Source organism: Dama dama, chromosome 30 (genome assembly GCF_033118175.1).
Source record: "Dama dama isolate Ldn47 chromosome 30, ASM3311817v1, whole genome shotgun sequence".
In the NCBI taxonomy this organism is placed as follows: Eukaryota; Metazoa; Chordata; class Mammalia; order Artiodactyla; family Cervidae; genus Dama; species Dama dama.
Genome location: NC_083710.1, coordinates 89,244,426 through 89,262,038, shown reverse-complemented (window position 1 = coordinate 89,262,038; position 17,613 = coordinate 89,244,426). Strand labels below are relative to the sequence as shown.

The window sequence follows — 17,613 nt, the reverse complement described above, 5'->3', positions numbered from 1 at the left end:
TTGCTGGGCTGGATGACAGCTGTGTGTTGTGCTGCTTTCCCGGCAGGCAGTTTCCGGATGGCTGTGCCCCTGAACATTCATCACCCCCAACACAGAGACCGACTCTGCGCCCCAGCTTCTGGAGCTGTCACTGCCCTTCACGTCGGCCCGCGTGACGGTGTGCGGGCGGCTCGCAGAGGTTCTGTGCTTCCCCGACGCCCTCTCAGGTGCTCATCTGCCATCAGCACCTCTTCACTTCTGTTTTCCACTTTCTGCTGGGACTGTTTGCTTTTACACTGGTGCGCTTTGAGACTTTGTGGTCTGCGAATATTTTCTCCAGCCTGTAGCTCATCTTAGCGGGGGACTTTGGAGAGCATACATTTTTCATTTTGATGAAGTCCAATTTACCCATTTCTCCTTTTATCCTGTTTTTGGCATCAAGTCTGTGCATGCTTTGTCTATTCCTATATGTTTTTCTGAAGTTTTACAGTTTTATGTGTTATGTTGAAGTCTGTGACCCATGTTGACTCAAACTTTGTATGAGGTGTGAAACCGAAAGTCATGGTCTTTGTTTGGTTTTGCCTCTGATGTCTGACGCCCCAGGCCACTTGCTGGAAGGTTGTCTTTCCTCCACAGAGCCGGCTGTCCACCCTCGTTAGGAATCAGTGGGCTTGCTGTCTAATTCTCTCTTCTCCACTGTCTTCTGTCCGTCAACCTACTCCTCCCGTCCTGATGACTGTGGCAGAATAATCCTTGGTATCACAATAACTTCTCCTACTTTCTTCTTATTTAAGATGTTTTAGGTATTCTAGCTTTGCTGATTCCCCACACAAACTTTACGATAGTCTGTCTATAATTTTTTTTGGTTGAGATTTTGATAGGAATTCTGCTCATTGGTTTGGAGAGAACTGACATCTTTACTATATTAAGATGTCCGATCCAAAAACAAATTGTGTCTCCCCATTTATTTAAATCTTTGAGTTCCTTTGTCAGCATTTTCTAGTTTTCAAGCTCTGTTTATGGCTTTTGGGAGCTGCACCCAAGTATTTAATTTTTGGGAATATGTGAATGGTATTGTATTTTTAACTTTGGTGTCCATGTTCACTGCTATCCAGAGAAATACAATAGATTTTTCCAGTGTTTATCTTGCATCCTGCAGCCTTGCTAACCTCACTTATTAGCTGTAAGGAGTGTTTCTGTAGAGTCCTCAGGATTGTATAGTTAGATAATCGCGTCGTCTGTAAATACGGACTGTTTAATGTTTCCTTGCCAATCTCCTTGCCTTTTATTTCCTCTTCCTGACTCACTGCACCGCTGAACTTCCCACCTGCCGCTGAGCACACGGCTCCCGACTGTGTGGGGAGGAATACGGCTCTGACCACCAGTGCCGTGCCAGCCGCAGTTCTTGGTAAAGACTTACTGACAACTTAAGGAAGCTCTTCTGAATTCCTGTTTTTCTAAAAGGGTATTGAATTTTGTCAAATACTTTTTCTACATTGATTGAAATGACCATGTGATTTTTTTCAGTTCATTAAACGGTGGATTACATTGGTTAATTTTCAAATATTGATTCAGCCTTGCATTCCTGGATAAAACCCAACTTGGCCATGGTGAATAATCCTTCCTATTCATCACTTAATTCTGTTTGCTAATATTTTGTTATGGATTCTTGTACATTCACGAGGGATGTTGGCCCATAGTTTTCCCTTGTTTTTGTCTAGTTTGGGCATCAATATAATACTTGCCTCATAAGATGACCAGGAAGAGAGTGTGAAGAACTGGCATTCTTTAATGCCTGGTAGAGTTCCTGAGTGAAACCATCTTGATCTGAAGTTTCTTTTTTGAGAGCTTTAAAATTATGAATTCAGTGGATGTAATAGCTTCAGACTATTCAAATTAACCTGTTTCCTATAAAGTGAGTTGTGGTAGTCTGTACTTTTTAAGAAATTTTTCTTTGTCTTTAGTTTTCAGACATTTGACTATATGTCTTGGTGTGGTTTGGGGGAAATTTATTCTAACTGGGGTTCTATCAACTTCTTAAATATTAGGGTTTGTGTCTTCTGCCAAGCTGGGCAGTCTCCTGCCTTTATCTGAGTATTTTCAGCCCGCCCCCGCTTCTCTCCTGCGACTCCAAGGATGAGAAGGTCTGATCACAGAGAACCCCTGGGGTCCCCAAGGCTCCTGGTTTTCCCTGCAGCCTCTTTCCTCCGAGGCGTTCGGGGGGTGGTTTCTGTCATTTATCTTCAGGTTCACAGATTCTTCCTGCTGTCCTCTCCCGTCCGTTGTTGAGCCCACCGACTGGGATTTTTTCTTTCATTACTGTACTTTCATGTCTGAAATTTCCATTTCCTTCCAGCTTCTATTTCTTTGCTGAGATTTCTCAGTTTTCCCTTTTCCAGTGTGTTCATAACTGCTCAGCAAAGGTCCTGTGCTGGCGGCTCTGACCTCTCTGTCGGATGGTCCTGCCGTCTCTCACATCTATGTTGATGTCTCTCGCCTTTTTTTCTTTCAGTTTGAGGTTTTCCTGGTTCCTGATATGACAATCAGTTATTCAAGGAAATGTGGGCCTTTGGTGTATGTTATGAAACTCCTGAGTTTTTAAAAAATCTGTTGCCCTGGCCGACTTCCTCTGGGTGCTCCAACAGGGCGGGGAAGGGCAGCCTCTCGTTCCTGCTGGGGGTGGGGGGGTCCTTGTCCCTGCAGAGGACTAGGCCTTGTCCCTACTAGGCCTCCACTGATACCTCCCTGCTGGTGGGCTGGGGGCTCCGCACTCTGCTCCCCACGTCCCACTGTCCCGGTTGGGGGGTGGCCTCGGCCTGGGGTGGCGGTGAAGTTCTGGGTCCACTAGGCCTCCTCTGAGTCCCAGGGCGGGGGCATGTCCAGGCTCCCATGAGGTCTCCCCACGTGGTCTGCACCCACCTCGTGTTGGCATTGGGACGGGACCCGTCACCACTCACGGTGCAGGGGCCTTGTGCAGCCCATCACGGCGCGGGCAGGAGGCTGGGGTCCTCAATCCCGGAGCCTGGCGGGCAGAGGGCAGTGTTCCCATGGGGTCTAGCGGGGCGGAGCAGGCCGTCCAGAGGCTCAGCCCTCCCTGCCCGGGTCCTCAGGGGAGACAGCAGGTCTGGCAGGGACTTTCCAGCTGCAGGTCCCCCAGCGCCAGCCTGGACCACCGTGTCCTTCCTGGGCTGGTCTCTTCCGTCCCAGAGCCTCTCATCTCTCTCATGGGTACAGTTCAGGGGTCTGTCCTTAGCGTGGGGCCAGGGAGAGGTCTGCCTGGCCCATCTCCCTGTAGTGGTCTTTCGTGGGTTAAGTTTTAAAATGACCTCAGAGCACAGGCATGTCTTCTGACCCAACAGCCCTGAACACACACCTCCCTCCGGCACTGGGTGAGTTCATTCAGAAAAACTCCAGACAGCAAAGGGGGCTGCCTCTCAGTTCCCACATAAGAGGGGCCCTGCCCTGGAGGGGGGCTGACCTTGACCAGGGAGGGCGCTGACCTTGGGGGGGGCGCTGACCTTACGGAAGCCTCCGGCCCACGTCACAGCAAAGTCCCAGGAGCTGGGACAGACACAGCTCTCTTCCTCTGAGCGGCTGGAATAAAGCTGTGACCTGCCTTTCTTGTCTGCTTCCGGCCCGTTTTCACAATGTCCCATTTGTTTTGGTAGAACACGCACACTCACACAGAGTTAGAGTCTAGTGGCTCGTCTGCTGGCAGGGTATCCAGCTAGTAATCAGGCTTCTGTGGGTCACAGCTATGTCTGTTTTATTTACTATGATAGTAAAGCTCCTGTCATTTTTATTGGAAGAAGAAAAATGATTTTAGGGACACCTGTAGGAGGACGTTGGCCGGCGTTCATTAGAGACAGTTCACTGGGGAGCTAAATGTGCCTGCTTCCATCCTGACACTTCAGATGAAAAGGTGATGAAATTGTGGCGTCAATCATGAGACGCTTGGGAATTTCAACAAACAGATGGGACGGTATTAACATTTCGAAGAGGAGTCCTCTCAGACCATGATGCTGGGAAGAGAGACGGTGGCCCCCAGGTGAGCTCAGGTATTCTGCAGGGAACAGCTGCAGGTGGGTATGAAGAATTAAAAACATGATGGATACCCGTGTCAGTGAGCCATGGTCCTGCCAACGCACACGCCTGGGCCTCGTCCTCGTAAATCTAAGAAGGAGGTTGGCACCAACCCAGTTACCTCTTTTAGCCACCTCACGTACTGTGTGTATAAACCTGCCAGACAGCCTTCATCACAGCCCGTGTGCAGGACGAGCCAGCATCATGCCTGCAGACGACCTGCCCACACAGCTGTCTCCGTGGGCTCCTGCTCACAGAGGGCGGCCCCCGGTCAAGACGACAGTGTAGGCGGCGAGGCTGCAGACGCGTCACCACAGCCCCTAACACATCTCGAAAGAAGAGACCATAAAGACTGAGGGCAGAATCACCGCCTCCCACGAGAAGCACTTAGAAGGGAGACTTCGACCTTCAAAGCAGTTTGAGGTTTACAGGAGGAGACACAGGACCGGCAGAGCATCCCGACCGTCCCCCCACTGGCGTGGTACTCGCGCTGTGACGATGGACCAATAACATCGCTGGGTTACTGTTAATTAGACCTGCAGTTTTTGCCACGGCCCACTCTCCGTGTCAGCAGCTGGTGAGTTTGAACAAACCACGATGTCTCGTATCCACTGTTACAGAACCGCGAGAGACGGTTTCACTGGCTGAAGGTCCTGTGGTCCCCAGGTTGCCCTGACGTCACACCCCGTGATGTGGTTCCTCCCGGGGGACTAAGCGGGAGGCACAGTGGCCTACCCTCACATCCTGCTTACTTGTGCTCCATCCCCCCCCAGTTCCCTGGTCCTAACCCCCAAACCCGTGAGGCCCACGGGGCCTGCTGCAGCCTGAGCAGAAACACAACCTTAGAAGCACACCCGTCAGGAAGGCATGGCTGCCTTCCAGCTCCCCAGAGACAAGTTCTGTTCTGAGAAGCTCCCTGGGGGGCATCATCGGCCCGGGTCACCGAGACCAGGGACCGTGCCCACTTGCCCCACAAACAGCCCCGGGGCCTCCAGTCCTCGGTGGGGTCAGCGACTTAGCGACTAAAACCAGCAGCAGCAACACCTCACTTTATTGTGCTTTGCAGATACTGCATTTTTTACAAATTGAAGGTTTGTGGCAACCCTGGGTAGTCAGAGGATAATTGCCATTTTTTAGCAATAAAGTATTTTTAAAGTATACGTTTTTTTCATTCAGGCATAATGTTATTACACAGTTAATAGACTGCAGTAGAGCATAAACATAGCTTTTACAGATACCGGAAAACGAAAATATTCAAGTGATGCACCTCACTGAGATATTTGCTTTATTGTGGCTGGTCTGGAGCTGAACTAACACAATCTCTGAGGTCTACATGTATGCAAATTATGCCTAAATAAGCTGATACTAACCAAGCTACACTCAGATGCACACTGGCCCCTCCTGGAAGGTGGCCAGCTTGTCACGGGTCACTTTCTCCTACTTTCCCTGCAACAACCCAGAAGCTGACGGAGAAACTGGCAGAGGGCTGAGCTCACCCAGGAGCCACCCCAAGCGGAAGCGTGCCCTGCGTGCAAACTCGCCCGCGTGAGCTCGCCCGCGTGTGGACTCACGCGGCCACGTGTGAACTCGCCCATGTGTGGGCTCAGCCACGTGTGAACTCACTTCCCTGCGTGTGAGCTTGCACGCGTGTGAGCTCACTCGGCCACGTGTGAACTCACTCCTTTGAGGACTCGCCCGTGTGTAAGCTCGCCCGCGTGTGAGCTCGCCTGCGTGACTCTCGGGTCGGTGCACAAGCCCTTGTCTCAAGGCCTCCTGGGACCCTCCGTCCCCTTGAGAAGGAGACCCAACTCCCTGCTCGGCCAAGCTGAGCGCTCAGGCGTCCGGGGCGCCCTGACCAGCCGCATCCTTCGGACGTTTCAGCCCTGAACGGGAGGAGCGGTGGTCCGGCCTCGGCGGCTCAGCTGCGCCCCCTGCTGGCCGAGGGCGGGCGGCAGAGGCGCCGGGGGTCACGTGACCCAGCCAGGCACCCGTCCCTCCCCACCCTCGGGACACTCTTGCCGATAAAACTCGGGCCCATGTACGTGAGCCCAGAAACACTGCACGTTACACAATAGTGGGGGTGGGGAGCGGCTGCCCACGGGACAAAGTCGGGAGACGTTCCGGTTGTCACGACGCGGTGCCGCTGGGTCGCGTGGGCAGAGTCCAGGGCGCTGCCCACACCCCAGCAGGCGCTGGACGGCCGCAGCGGGGAGGACCCAGCCCCAGCTCACGGCTGCCGAGGCTGCAAACCCCGGGGACCCGCAGGTCTGTTCCTGCTCCTCCCGTCTGGTTCCCGGGTGTGGCCCTCCAGGGAGAAGGCCATGGCTGTCCTCAGAGTGGAAAACAAGCTCTCCTTCTGCCGTTCAGCGAAGTCCACGGGTGCACTTGGAAATGCAAACTCCAAGGTGACGCTTTTCTTCCACGTGCCTGACGGGCCTGGGGCGGCCTCCCCCGCGCCGACTGGAGCTCCCAGGGTGCCCAGGGATGCCCGCCCCCCTCTAGGAAGGCCGCCCCCCACCCCCCTCCTTCTGCACTGCTCTCCGGAGCGAGCGAGCCCATTTGCGGGACACATGGCCAGGCTGTTGCATAAGCCACACAGAGGTGGACAAGTCATACCAAGCAGTGGGCAGCAGGGTGACAGAGCTGAGGTCAGGAATGCGGTCAAGTTTCAAAGGGACTGCTTTTGTTTAAAACTAAACAAAGGCCCTTTCCTCCAAGACACTGGTTTGGGTTCCGGGATCTGTGGCCACAGCCCCGTGGTGGATGCAAAGCTCCTGGATTTACAGCCACACAGTGACAGCCATCACCTCCCGGAGGTTTTCTAGAAAGGCGTCGGGAAGACACTTCACACTCCTCCCAAAGACGAGGCCTACCCCCCGCCGGCAGCTTCCCTTCTGTGTCCTCTCCTCTTGACTCCTCTAGAGCCTTTTAAACAGGAGTTTGAAAGGATTAACTTCAGAGAAACAGTGACCTCGAGGAGTAACTGTTGTCCTGTACGAGGGCTCAGAATTAAACATTTACAGCCTGAATTTTGCAGAAAAACATCTAAGAAATGACCTCCTAGGGCAGCTGAATCACAAACATGTTCTAGCAAAACAGTTCAGATTATTTTCAGATTAGGGGAAACCTTTTTATCAATTTGAGGAAAATGACAAAACGCCCACGAGTTTCCTGCCACCAGGGAATAAATCACATGCTGTCCTGCTGCTTCCTTCTCCTCTCCCCAAAAAGCACCTTCTTCCAAATAACCAGCATTAGATCAGAGGCTTTCACCAGAGCTTAACCGCACTGCATGAAGATGACCAGCAGGAAAACCACAAGAGTCCTGGGGCCCACCTAACAGAGCCCCACGGGCCCAGTGGCTTAGACAACACGGTCTGTTCCCGCGGAGCCGCCAGCCGGAAATCCGAGATCAAGGTGCCGGCAGGCAGGCTCGTCTGAGGCCCCCAGAGAGGGCTGGCCCAGCTCTCTTCCAGCTTGGGGGAGATGGGGCACGGGGCAGGGGAGGGGCCCCACTTACATCACTGACTGTCTTTGTGACCCCCGTTCACAAACCCTGGGGTACCCTGGCCCTTGGCTAACAGATACCCTGCTCCCCAAGTGACTCATGTTGGCGAGTCCTTCACCCTCTCACTGACCACACATTTGTAGCGAGTGAGCGTCTGCATTCTTCATGAGGCCCCCGCCCCTCAACCATCTTTTCCATCTGCACCCACTGAGGTTCCAGCCTTGTGCTGTGAAGTTCCCCGGGTCTGACAAATACACAGCGTCCCAAGTCCACCACCACAGCCATGCAGAGCGGCTCCCTGGCCTAGGATCCTCTGCTCACTTCCGTTTCTTTCTGAACACCTTCACCACCCAGACAGACCATGGTTTACTTATCCGTCACCTGCGGCAGGGCTGCACCAAGCCTGGCAGCTCAGAATGAAGCTGCCCTAAGCCCCCATGTGTGGGTTTCGTGCAGCCATGAGTTTTCGGCACAACTGGTGAATACGTAGGCCGTGGGTCGTGTGGTGAGTTTTGTGTTGGAAGAAGCTGCCCAGCGGCTTTGAAGTGGCCGCAGCGTCTTGCACCCCCAGCCCACTCACCCCGATGAGCTTCTGCGGCTCGGCATCCCGTGGCGGCGTCCAGCGGAGAGGATGTCAGGAAACTGGGCTCCCAAGAAAAGGCAGGCTCCGCAGGAGGAAGCCAGGTGGGCACAGAGGCCGCGTCCCTGCCCCGCTGTCCGGGGGGCAGTGGACACATCCCCTGCGGATCCCGACCCGCGTGTGGCTGAGGCCCTGCCTGCTTCCCGGGCTCCTGGGGGTTGAAGAGTTAAGCTGGGCACTAGCTCTGGCTCGGCGCCCGCTGTTTCCTGCAGAGATTTTGCTAATGCGCCTAAGAGCAGGCGGGCGGTGACTGACAGGTCCGTGTCCCACTTCCTGGCCTCCAGGCAGGCCTGCGACACGGCTGGCCAGCCTGCTGACATACGTCAGCCAGGAAGGCAAGTGGCCCGAGGTCGCGGCCAGCACGGCCCCCGGCGGCTCCCGAGTCCAGGAGCCTGGTGCCTCCAGGTGCCAGCAGCCCAGAGTCGCTGCTCCAAGGCCGCTTAGATGGCGCCCTGGAGCCAGGAGCGGTCGGAGTGTGGCGCGGCCCTGCACACACTGGTCGGGGGCCACTCAGGCCAGCAACCCCCTTTCCGAGGCTGACTCTCGCCCACCCCCACTGTGCGGAGGTCTACACCGCTGCCAGGCTCGTTCCAATACCCATCGGCTCCCGGTGCCACATGCAAGCCCACGAGGCCTGCGAGTCCTTGTCCCTCACACCCGTGAGCAAAGGCAGACTGGATCATCCCCCCTGCCTGCTGCAGCGGCTGAGGGCGACCGAAAACGCGCTCAGAGCAGAGTCACCACGGCCGTCAAGGAGGGAAAAAAGCCCCAGATTTACTAGAAAAGGCGAAAACTGTGCCTTTACTTTCGGGTCTGGTAACCGCTGGCCTGGCTGGACGGGAGAACCCTTGTCTCTAAGAGTCCCCAGGGGTGTGACTGCGCCCGGAACTGGCCCCGACTGAGCCGACCGCCAACGACCAGGGTTGGGGTCCCCACCACACAAGTGACGTTCCAGGGGGATCTTCTGTTCACAGCAGAGGCTTCAGACACAGGAGCGGTGGGACAGTGCAAGGCTGGCAGCCTCCACGCGCACCCTGCCCTGCATCTCTGCCCCCACGTGTGATCTCAGGAGAACTCAGACACCCCGCGTTTGTCTAAATGCAAGCACGGGAGAGTCAGCAGCTCTGAGGCCACAACGCGGTTCAGACGCCAACTCTACCTTGAAGCCCGCAGTTGTTGGCGCTGGGTCGGCTGGGTTTCCGGTGGCTCCCCTGGCCTGCGGGTCCGCCTCAGGGCCTCTCTTCTCCGCAGAGTCTCCGCGGGTCATGAGCAGCCCCCCGCGGCCCGCAGCGCGCCCCTCTCGCACCCCAGGGCCCGTCCCGCTGCTCCTCGAGGCTGTGCCGGGTCTCGGACCGTCAGGTCCCGGGCAGCCCCTCCAGGCCGGCTTTACTGCCAGGGCTCTGCTTCCCCGGTGAGCCCCTCTGCCCCAGCTCCCACTCCCAGGTGAACGCCCAGCGGCAAGACCCCCGCTCCCGCCCACTGACCTGTCAGAGCCAGCGCCCGGCGCCACGCCCCCAACCCACAAGCGACCCCTCAAAGGGCCAGAGGGCCGGGCCCTGCCCGCACCAGCGCAAGGCTGCCCCGGGTTCAGAGCTGCGTGCGCTCAGGATGCCCAGCAGACCCTGCCTGCCCGACACCTCCGTCTGCAGACAGCGGGCCTGGCGACCCTCCAGGCGGGCTGCAGGGCCCCGCCGTCCCATCAGCCACGCCCCACGGGTCCCGCTCGGCCGTGAGTGCCTGGGAACGACCACGCATACGTGCAGGCGGCCACCCCCACATACAGCTCGCAGCTGCTGGCAGGTCAGGGCTCATCCGTGTCTGTGCCACATGAGACAGGCGAGGCGGCCCCGTCGGCTGACCTCAGACGCAAGTCCTGGAGACCCAGCTCCCCCTGCCCGCCTCCCAGCCACAGAGGCGGGTGAGCCAGGCCACGGAGCCTGCTGGACACACCCCTTCCCCTTAACCGCCCAACTCTCCAGGGGTCCTGACTGCCTTCCTGTTTCCAACCTCAGAAAACAAAAAACGTCCCAGCCACACAGGGGCCAGGCCAGGAGAGGTGGCAAGAGTCTCGGCAGAGACCTCAGTCGCTGGGAGGCGCAGCATTTCCTATGAGGCACAGAGCTACTGGCAGGTCTGCTTGTTTAAGAAGAGAAGGAACGTGAGTGATAAGAGATGCGTGGCTCAGCCAAGCCTTGCTCTCTGAAGGAGGAGAGATGTCTCATACAGAGACATCACACGGGTGTTGGGGCCTTCAAAGCGAGAAGAGGAATACTGCACCTCAAATCCATTTCATGGTCTACTTAATTTAATAAGCAAACAATTGCATTTCAGAGTTGCAGGTGGTGCTAATGAAATGAATGAAAGCTATTTCCCAGAGCGTGACTGAAGACGTCGCCTGGCTAAATGTCCAGATCAGATTTTAAAGCAGGTAAAACAGGATCACAGACAGAGACCACAGGGAGATGACACACAGTAACCACGACCACCAAAACCCGCCGTTTATTCGCTCTCTATTTTTTCAAAGCAAAACCACAGCTTCTAATATTTTTGGCATGAGAAGAGTATTTTAACACTGCAAAACCTGACCTGATGCTCACCTTTTAGAATGCACAGTTAGGAAAATACACAAAGACTGAAAGTCCTGCTGTGTGATTTCATATCTTTCAGGTAAATCTTATTCAATCAAGTGGTCTCTACACACGTGGAGAGAGAACAAAAGAATGAACAGCAGAGACCCAAGTCCATGCGGACTCGCGTCCGACAGAGACCCCAGAGAGGCAGCAGGGCCTGGGGGGCGGGAGCTGACGTGGAGAGCACGGCCTGCGAGGCCTGCAGGCGGAGGTGTGAGGAGGAGCAGAGGGGCTCCAGAGCCAGGGGCCCTGAGGGGCTGGTGCCGCGCAGGGCGGGGACTCTGGACGCGGCTCCTGCGAGAACGGAGACCCGGGGACACGGGGAAGACAGGAGCGCTGGAGCCACGCGTGAGGGGACAGGGCCAGGGGCCCGGGTGGGCTCAGGAGGCACACGCTTGGGAAGTCAGGAGAGTGACTTAAAAACTGGCTTCTGGAAACAAAATCCACAAACCGATCCGTTAGCTAATCTAATGAAGCAAAAGAGAAAGTACAAATGCTCAAAATAAGAAATGGGAGGGAAAAACAGCCTTGGAATAAGATGAGTTTAAAAATCACAAGCAATTACTTTGTATAATTGTGCGATTCAGTTTGAAAACCTGGTAAAACGGAGCCCTGGAATCTAAAACCCAGACGACTTCCTGAGAGCTCACCAGAGCCAGCCTCAGCCTCACCGCCAGGAAGGCAAATGGGCAAGCGTGTGGACTGAGGTCTCATCCACAGGCCTGGGCCCAGCCGGCCCGCATGTGCAGGCAGCCCTGGGTCCCTGGGGAGCTGCCGCCGCAGACCCAGGACACTGGTCCCCCGGGAGGACCGAGGCCCCATCCGCATCCCAAGGAGGCAGCCAGGCCTACCTGCGGGCAGGGGCGGCCCCTCCGGCGGGTCTGGAACAAGCCTGATGACGTCAGGGACATCTACCCGAGGGTCGCAGTCTTCCGCTTCGGCCTCCTGGGACCCTCGCGCAGAAGCATCAGCGTTGCTTCCAGTTTTCTTGCAAAGGATGAGCCTCCAACAGTCGAACATGAGTCTGCAGAGTGAAAAACAGACCTTAGAAGGAAGGCGAGGTCACACTGCAAAGACATCAGCCATGCTTCCTTGAACAAAACCCGAATCACCAGGTAAGGCTTTTGGCAGTGTTTATTCTGAAATGGATGCGGGATATTTAAAATTCATTCTTCTCCAGAGAATTTCTACTGTGTCCGAATTCAGGTAAACAAATGGCTTCCTTTTATAACACTGGAATGGAATAAAGCATTGCACAAACAAAAATATTATTTACTTCTGCTGCATTAGAGAAATAAAAACCTAGATTTTCCCTTGACGTTTGGGCTCCTGTTTCAAGGACAAAAATGCCCCTGGTTCTCCTGGCTTCAATGTCACAGTAGAATTCACTGAACTGGCAAACGTTCAAAACCAATGCCGCCTGGGCCGGAGACATCTCCAATCCCCAGGTAAAGAATGCTGTCCGAGGGCCAGGACAAACATTCAGGTCTTATTCCTCCGGTGGAAGTCTGGCAAAGAAACTCGAATCAAGTCTTTGGGAGGCAACCTTGTATTTAAAGAGACAGCGAGTGACTACATCTCGAACCGAAGCCACATGACGTCATCTGCCCGAGATGCTCACCCGGGTAGGTAATCGCCCACAGCCCCCTTGTCTTTGGGCTTACTCATGGCTCATTATGGCTTCCCAGGTGGCACTAGTGAAGAGCTCGCCTGCCAGTGCAGGAGATGTAAGAGATGTGGGTTCGATCCCTGGGTCAGGAAGATCCCCTGGAGGAGGGCATGGCAGCCCACTCCAGTGTTTTTTTAAATTTTTTTAATCATTGGTTTCAAGTTTATCCTGTGAATAGACACCAAGGATTCCGTAATCATGAAAACTCGAGCGCAAGACTGATCAAAGAAAAATGAACACATCTAGACAATAAATTTACTTACAGACAATGTGTAACTACACATCCCGCCAGGCTCCTCTGTCCATGGGATCTCCCAGGCAAGAATACTGGAGTGGGTTGCCATTCCCTTCTCCCACTCCAGTGTTCTTGCCTGGAGAATCCCACGGACAGAGGAGCCTGGCGGGCTACAGGTCACAGGGTTGCAGAGTCAGACACGACTGAAGTGACCTAGCATGCACACACACAGGCCATCATCGCCCCGTTGGCTTATGTCTGGCTGGGCCCCTTTCAAAAATTCTGCTTGTGGCCCCACGGCAGCGGCTTAACCTGCTTGATCGTCGGTGGCGCTCACACCCACCACCTTGTCCAGGGCATCGGGGGGGAGGCGGGGCTGTCCAGCTGGATGCCGGGGACCGGTGACCCTCAGGGAGGTCTAGTCTCCACCTCCTCCCCACGCCTGTCTCCCCTGCCCCTCAGGCCCAGTTTGTGGGATGACAGCAGGGCCTTTCCCCCGGGAGTCACCCCACTCTGTTCCGGCACCAGCCCTAAGCGCTGAGTGAGAAACGGACCAGTGAGGAGGAAGACGGTGTGGAGACGTTCGGCGCTGGTCAGCTGCGCGCTTCAGTGTCCCCACCCATATCTTCCTATTTGACTTGTTCTGATTTCTGTGGTTGCTCAACTTGGTACTTTGAATACAGTTCTTCGCTTTCTCAACAGATTGGACTGAACGCCCCCAGCGGTGACCTACACTCACGCTGACATGTTACCCACTGGGGCGCAAGCTCTGGTGCTCCTGGGTCACCTCCGTGGAGCTGCGTAGGACTGGCCCTCTGGGCTCCAGGGGGCCGCTGGGAGGTTCTGGCGGAGGCGCCAGGTTTCCTGGGGATCCTGGAGACGACGGCGCTGCCTGATGCTGGATGAGGTGCTTCGGGAGCGGCCGCTGACCACAAAGTCGAGGTCCAGCCCTGGGTGCCCAAGAGTTCCTCGGTAATAGCCACAGGGTGTCCGGGAGACCGTTGCGGGCTTGCACTCCTGAACGTTTTACTTGGGGAGGCCCAGAGGAAAAGGACACGGTCGTCCCCGAGGGTAAGGTACTGTGGACCGGCTCCACCAGCAGAGTCCATGGGCGGCTGGGCAGTCCGGCCAGCCACCCCACACTGACCACACAGCCGACCGTGCCTTCTCTGGAGCGGGGCTGGGCCGCCACCCGCCTTCTCCAAGGCAGGAGTGGACTGAGCATCTCTTGAGCGGCTCCAGACGTGGCCCCGGGCCCTCAGCCAGGTCCAGGTTGTGGCTGGCGCTCAGCCAGCCTCTCCCACCTGTCGGGGAAGAGCATCACCCTGGCTCTCCTGGGCTCAGGCGAGGGTGAAATGAGTGGACCTGAGAACAAGAAGCTGAGCTGACTGTGGAGCAGAATGCTACCTTCTTGTCCTGTTCTTCTCACACGTCTAACTTCCCTCGGAGCCTCTTAGCACCAGATCAACTAAGCTGATGGCCAGGTGCTACCAATATTCCATTCGCACAAATGCTCCACTAACCTCTCTTTCCACTTCAGGCTTTATGCCATTTTACAAAAGGTATGTGAGTTCCTAACAGCAGGAAGCTCTTCTGTCCAAGTGACCTTCATTCTACTTCTAATCACCAAGATGCGCTTCCCAGGTAAATCTCCCGTTTTCACAGCTGAGCCCCCAACACAGAACGAGCCTCCTGGAATGGTGATCTGGACACCGATTACAGCCACAACCCGAGGTCAGGAGGTGCCCAGCAGTGGCAGGGCTGGGGAGGGAAGAGGCTCTGATTCAGGAGAAGGACGGGTTTCGAGCTGCGTCTGGGGCAGAGTGTCCTCAGAGCGCTGAGCTCCGCAAACAGGTGACCCCTGCGCCCTCCTCCTGATCCGTCGGTCTCCCGGAGAGAAACTCGCCCCAGAGTTGGGGACAGTCACGAGAAGGGTGATGCCCAGGCTTCTGGAGCAGAAGACCCAATGCTCTCGCCAGCCTTTCCCTGGATCGCTGCCAGGGGGGGCCATCACAGGTGGCGGGGCCAAGGTCACAGAGGCCCAATTACAGCTGCGCCCAGGTCCTGGCCAGACGGTGAGCCTGGGACCTGGGGGGTGCACCCCGCCCCGAGGGAACACAAGTGCTGAAACACAGCCAAGCCCCTCTTCCTGCCCCTCTGGACTGACTCACCCGGAGCACGTGCCCTCCTGGCCGCCCCCCCGGGCCCACGGGCAGCCTCTGTCTGTCCGTCCCCCTGCCGCAGCGGGTCCAGGAGCCGGGAGCAGAGCTCAGAACTCAGGTCCCCGAACCCGCACTGGGCCGGCCACTGGGTCAGATCTGCACTTTAGGAGACCTTCCACCGCGAGGTCTCCCCCAGGGCGCCACCTCTCACCTACCTGCCCAGTGGGGTCCCCGGTCCCCTGGGAGGGACACACACACTCCAGCACCAGCACCCCCGGACACACGTCTATTTTTGTAGCCTGGCCCCTCCCAGTGGTCACACATCCTGGGGCCTCCCACGGCCACCCCCACACATCCTGCTGTGCCTCAGGGTCACCTTAACCCCTTCCCTGTCCAGGGCCCGCGGGAGGTCCCTTAGGGGCAGGATGGGAAGCTTCCAGTAAAGTTAAGAAGCTGCACCTGCTCCAGAAAAGTCTCCTTTGGGCCAACCAGAGCAGGCTCCTGTTTAAGGTCCAGCGCTGCAGAGAACGGAAGGTGGTTTTTAAAAACTAGCAGGAACACGGTTTAGAGTTGAAAGAGCAAACGGCCTTATTTTTAAACTGCTGAGTCTTACTTTTCCGCTGCCAGTTTGAAAAGCAAAACAGCCAGACAGGGGCCGGGAAGTCCAGATTCAGCCGGCCGCCCTCAGCGGCCCCACCTGGTCCGGGGCCTGCTGGGGGCCGGGACCCAGGGGTGCGGCCCTGAGAGGGGCCGGGCAGTGACACCTGTCCGCGCGGGAGGACCCCGGCCGACAGTGGGGGGCGTCCCGCACGTGGAGCTCGCGCTCCCGCTCCGGCGGCGGCCCCTGGACACCGCGCAGCGCCCCGCTCCGCCGCGGCCGGTCCCGGGGCTCCCTGGGGTCGCACGCAGGCGGGAGGGGATCGCAGCGGCGCAGACCGGCCACGGGAGGCGATCGGAGCGCGCAGACCGGTCACCGGCCTCCGGGACGCTGAGTCCGCGCCCCCCGCCCTCCTCTGTCGGCCCCTCTCCCGGGCCCGCCGCGCCCCCCCCACCCGCGTTCACCGCCCGCACTTCCCGCCCCCACACACCTGCCGCGGGATGGCCTCCGGGCCCGGTCCTCCACCCGCAGGTGCGCGGACGCCCCTCCTCCCCGGCCTGGGGGAGGGGAGGGGAGGAGGGGGAGGGTTAGCGGGGCAGCGGCCAGGACGGTGGGGGAGGGGACCGCGCGGAGGGAGAGGGAGGAGCGCGAGGGGAGGACGCACGAGGGTCTGCGCCGGCGGGAGGGGGAGGGGAGGCGCCCGAGCCCCGCCCCCCAGCGTGTACCCCATCCCCGTCACCCCCTGCGCGGAGCAGGCGCTCTCTCACTGGGCTCGGGGTGTGCAGACCCCAGGGCAGGGCCTTGCAGATGCCGAGGGGCCCCTTTTCTGCAGGAAATGGGAAGGGACCGGCCTTTTCCCTTGTGGGTTCCCCTTGTTCAGGGAAACTCAAGTTCCCCAGTAGAACTCTGAATGTTGAGGCGCACAGGCTGAAACGTCCCCGATGTTGCTCTAGGTGTAAACTTTATTTTAGCTGGCGCTTTCAAACGTCTGCATTCTGTGGGCGACACCGGGAAATCGCAGTAAGACCAGCACGTGGCTCTGTCGGGAGGGCAATAGGCACAAACCCCAAGGCTCCAGGGAGCCCCGCCCCCAGGAGCCTCCGACCCGCTCTGGGGGTGCGGCTCCCGGCCTGCGGGGAGGGCGCGCGGATCTCTGCAGGACTTTCCTCCTCCAAATGCGGTCCCCACCACACGGCATCGCCTGGCAGTCAGCACGCGCTTAGCCAGAGCCGCGGAGCCCAGGCAGGGGGCCAGGCCCTCGGTGGTGGGCGCCGCTGAGCCTGGGCTGCCGAGTGGACAGGACCCCACATGCGCTCGGAGGCAGGGCTGCCACGCGGTGGAGGCTGGCCCAGCAGACAGCAAAGCAAGGCAGGACCTTTCTTAGCTGGTCGGTTTCCTTCCCGACGAGCGGGGATGGGAAGGCCCCAGGAACCTGGCGGAGTCAGGGCGGAGGCGCGGGGCCTTAGAGGACTAAGGGCGTGGGGTCCTGACCCGCTCTGTGGGGTCGCGGCCCCGGGCTCCTGGGGGTGCCCTCCAGGGGCTGAGCTGAGTGTGCTGGAGCTGTGAGAGCCCGAGGGAGGTGCCCGGCCGGCCTGCTCAGAGGACGGGCAGGAGATGAGAGGTGCTGGTGCAGAACCGAGAGGCCGCGCTGGTGACCCCACGACCCGGGTCGGGTCTGCAGGCTCGGCACCTGCCCCCAGGTGGGCGTCCCGCGGAGGGTCCCGAGCCCCACCTCGGCCACAGGCACCCGGACCGGGAGCCTCTCCCACCGCAGGGAGGCCTCATGTTGGGACGTGGTCGTTGGCCCAGGAGGACGTGGAGGACAAAGGCCCAAGACGCCTGTACTCTCAGAGAGAGTTTGCACTGATTCAAGTCTCCCTACTGGAGCTGGGGAATCCCAGAACAAAAGCCTGGGGCGCCCCGCTGGCCAGGGGCCCTGAGGGCCAGGCCAGGCCTTTGTGCGGCTCTCAGAGGCTGGGGAAATTACCATCACAATCTGGGCTCTGGGAGGAGCTGAGGGGAGAAGGACCTTCTGCTCCCGCTGGGGTCAGCCCCTCCCGCGGGCCGAGGCTGCGGGCCCCACAGGTGGGCAGGCGGCCTGGAGACCCT

General features: G+C 57.9%; 1 protein-coding gene across 6 annotated transcripts in view; it reads right to left on the bottom strand.

Moving 5' to 3' along the window:
* MCF2L (MCF.2 cell line derived transforming sequence like) overlaps window positions 1-16,124 on the bottom strand; it is a 93,794-nt gene extending 77,670 nt beyond the window's left edge. For 2 of the 6 annotated variants that reach the window (XM_061133751.1, XM_061133762.1), the window contains exons 1-2: window positions 15,122-15,231; window positions 11,692-11,864 (exon numbers count right to left, since the gene is read on the bottom strand). In XM_061133751.1, coding sequence (XP_060989734.1) covers window positions 11,692-11,860 — 169 coding nt within the window. In that variant the 5' untranslated portion in view covers window positions 11,861-11,864; window positions 15,122-15,231. Of the gene's footprint in view, window positions 1-8,150; window positions 8,421-11,691; window positions 11,865-14,915; window positions 14,938-15,121; window positions 15,232-15,365; window positions 15,442-15,994 lie in introns of those variants that run through there. The other 4 variants (XM_061133752.1, XM_061133754.1, XM_061133753.1 and 1 more) reach the window with 4 other exon arrangements.
* Between the last annotated feature and the right edge of the window lie 1,489 nt (window positions 16,125-17,613).